The sequence below is a fragment of the Sphaeroforma arctica genome (genome assembly GCF_001186125.1).
Source record: "Sphaeroforma arctica JP610 unplaced genomic scaffold supercont1.8667, whole genome shotgun sequence".
In the NCBI taxonomy this organism is placed as follows: Eukaryota; class Ichthyosporea; order Ichthyophonida; genus Sphaeroforma; species Sphaeroforma arctica.
Window position 1 is genome coordinate 1 of NW_014031891.1, and position 1,007 is coordinate 1,007.

At 44.9% G+C, this 1,007-nt stretch overlaps 1 protein-coding gene across 1 annotated transcript; it reads right to left on the bottom strand.

Moving 5' to 3' along the window:
* Positions 1-283: 283 nt before the first annotated feature.
* On the bottom strand, positions 284-531 carry SARC_16695 (hypothetical protein; the record flags this gene model as incomplete). Its single annotated transcript, XM_014289202.1, has 1 exon — positions 284-531. A coding segment is annotated over one exon (248 nt), but the record flags the coding sequence as incomplete, so codon positions are not given.
* Positions 532-1,007: the final 476 nt, after the last annotated feature.

Consider the following 1,007-nt stretch of genomic DNA (forward strand, 5'->3'; position numbering starts at 1 on the left):
CACAATCAATAACACCAACAGAGCTAACACACACACACACACAACATACTACTATATATATATATATATATATGTATATATATATTGAAAATTTTTGGCACATACAAGTATGGATACCTATGAATGATCACACTATGAATATATTCAAACACACAAATATGTTTATATATAGATGGAATTCAAATATAGACGCAAATCTGTACATTGAGAAAACCAACATTTATACACATCCTCTCGAATCTCCCATCACCGGCTTGACACCATAGTCAGCAAGCTCACAGTATCAACCACACACCTGACCATCGGGCGATATAAGATTCAACGGGGCGCGGGTGTAGTCCGGTGTTAGCGAACGCACGGCCTTGGAGATGGTCTCGATATTTGGGCCGCGGAATGGGTACACCCCCACCAAGAGGACCATCATGGTCACTCCCATGGCCCACAAGTCCACTTTGGTATCGTACGGTTTGTTCTCATACATCTCCGGCGAGATGTAGAGGGGGGTGCCGCACACACCTCGCAGTTTCATATCTGTGGCCAAGGCGATTGGAGTCAGCTTATTGTATTGATAGACCATACAGAGTTGTCATAACCATCCATATGCATAGACAAGTGTATGTAGCGCTGTGGGCGTGAAGTATTGAGGACCCTGATATCCGGTAAGTTATTTTTCATGTCCAACAGTATTTGTGTGTCATAATTCCCTCCCCCATGCGCAGTGTAGCCTGACTAACATAGCTCTGTGCATACGCTATATGAGAGGTAGACGAGGGTGTACAGACCGCCTGGGGTTGTCCCAGCCCATCCTTAATCGCTTGCCCTATTCCATACCATCGACTGCCATCTCCAGACGCGTCCCAGTGGACTGATCCACATCTGATCTGACTTATACACATGCTAGCTAAGCGTTCGTCATTACCGTGCAGAATGGCATAAAAAACTAGGCTATTTTTAGTGTTTTAGCTAAAACCCTAAACCCTCTCGAAGCACATGCATGCATGAACCCG